The sequence below is a fragment of the Pinus tabuliformis genome, chromosome 2_1 (assembly GCF_031772625.1).
Source record: "Pinus tabuliformis cultivar Carrire ecotype Pingquan chromosome 2_1, CPIR1, whole genome shotgun sequence".
NCBI lineage: Eukaryota > Viridiplantae > Streptophyta > Pinopsida > Pinales > Pinaceae > Pinus > Pinus tabuliformis.
In genome coordinates, this window is record NC_142299.1 from 298,765,400 (window position 1) to 298,766,968 (window position 1,569).

Below are 1,569 nucleotides of genomic sequence, written 5' to 3' on the forward strand. Positions count from 1 at the left end.
TAAATAACAGTAACAATAATAAAAATAACTTGAACTTGACTGGAATATTATATTTTTTTGCCGGATTATTAACATAGTTATAAGTTCCACTTTCACTGGGCGCTCCTTCATCGTTCTATTTCAGTTTATAGGAAGCCAAATAAATTCTCGGTACATTAAAAATCCGTGTATAGGAATAAAGCCAAATAAATTCTAATACACTCTTAGGTTACGTACATTAGAAAAAAAAGGCCACTGTTTGCTTTGTAGTCTCATTCATTCACTTAAAATTCCTGTCATTCATGCCTCCTTTACAAATTGCTCCATTCCGTTCCTCCAGTAAATTTGTTTAGAAGAACCTGCAGCATATTTGGCCTTGGTTATTCCTCATGTAATGCTTTTGTTTGGAAATTTCTTCCCCTCATTTCTACGCACAACCTTTGCTTACCTGGTATTGAAGATTTTCGTGGGGGGCTGGCTAAGATGTACCCCGGTCAAGCATTTCTTGGTATCGCCGAAAAGACATCTGATTCTGCAACCTCAATTGTTCGTAGAATTTAGCTATGAATTCTTCGGCTTGCCTGTCCACCTCATGCTCGTTATTTTTTTCATCGGATGGGTTCGACGTCCTTCGAGACAGAGGAGATAAGGGGCGGCTCAGTTTCTCGAGGGAAGGCATATCAGTATGTTCAAGGCAATTCTTGCTGAAGGTTTCGTTGTCGTAGTGCAACAGGGGAAGGACAAAAGCACTGAGGTCTTCCCTGTCATCTTCATCTGGATGCGGACGAATGCATGAACAGTGCAGAATATTTGTGGGAAGGCGGTGACGTTTTCTCTTGCCTATCTGTAAGTGAACGGGATTTGCTGGGCTGTTGCTGCAGGAGAATTCATATTCGTGGAGCCCAAAACCTCCATCGGTTTTGCCTCTGGAATGATGGAATACTAGATTCCTCAGGCTTCTTGCACAGACTTTCCCTCTCTTCATCAATAAATGCATGCCAATGAGCATCTTGCGTTTGGAGATGAGCCCTTTTCTCATCATAAAGAAGGCAACTCGTAAAACGTTCCAAAGACGCTTTGCTGAAACGTTATCTACACCAGAATGGACCTCCATTTTTTTAACCTTTTTTGATCAAACCACACAAGGTGTAGCAATAATATAAACACACACACAAAATGAATTCGATCGATGCGGATCGCAAACAACAATATCAAACATACAGAGCCTGGGAGGAAGAAATATGAAGAAATCTGACCACTTCTGGACTGACTTGCAGCGTCTGTGAGGTATGAAACCTCGCCGACCAGGCCGATGAGAGAGAGGGTTCTGAATGATAATCCATTTTGTATTTAATAGTGAGGGGATGAAATACTTGCAGAGCAAGTCATGGGTAAGTGGCGCGTAGAGTACCGAGCAAGCAGGTGTTCCAGGAAAATTTATCTCGAAGTTTCATCCTGAAAAGTATCAAAGTTGGGGCTGTTTCCTGAAATCATGCACCCTCCACAAAACGCGTGAGGAGGGCTGTCTCCTGACAGGAACCTTTTCTAAAAGAACGTTTTTAAATTTCCCGGAAAACTCGACGCAAAGTC

The 1,569-nt window shown here is 41.9% G+C and overlaps 1 protein-coding gene across 1 annotated transcript; it reads right to left on the reverse strand.

Moving 5' to 3' along the window:
- Positions 1 to 314: 314 nt before the first annotated feature.
- On the reverse strand, positions 315 to 1,160 carry LOC149199986 (uncharacterized). The gene has a single exon (XM_089400796.1). The coding sequence runs from the start codon at positions 1,091 to 1,093 to the stop codon at positions 458 to 460; it is 636 nt and encodes a 211-aa protein (XP_089256922.1). The 5' UTR covers positions 1,094 to 1,160; the 3' UTR covers positions 315 to 457.
- Between the last annotated feature and the right edge of the window lie 409 nt (positions 1,161 to 1,569).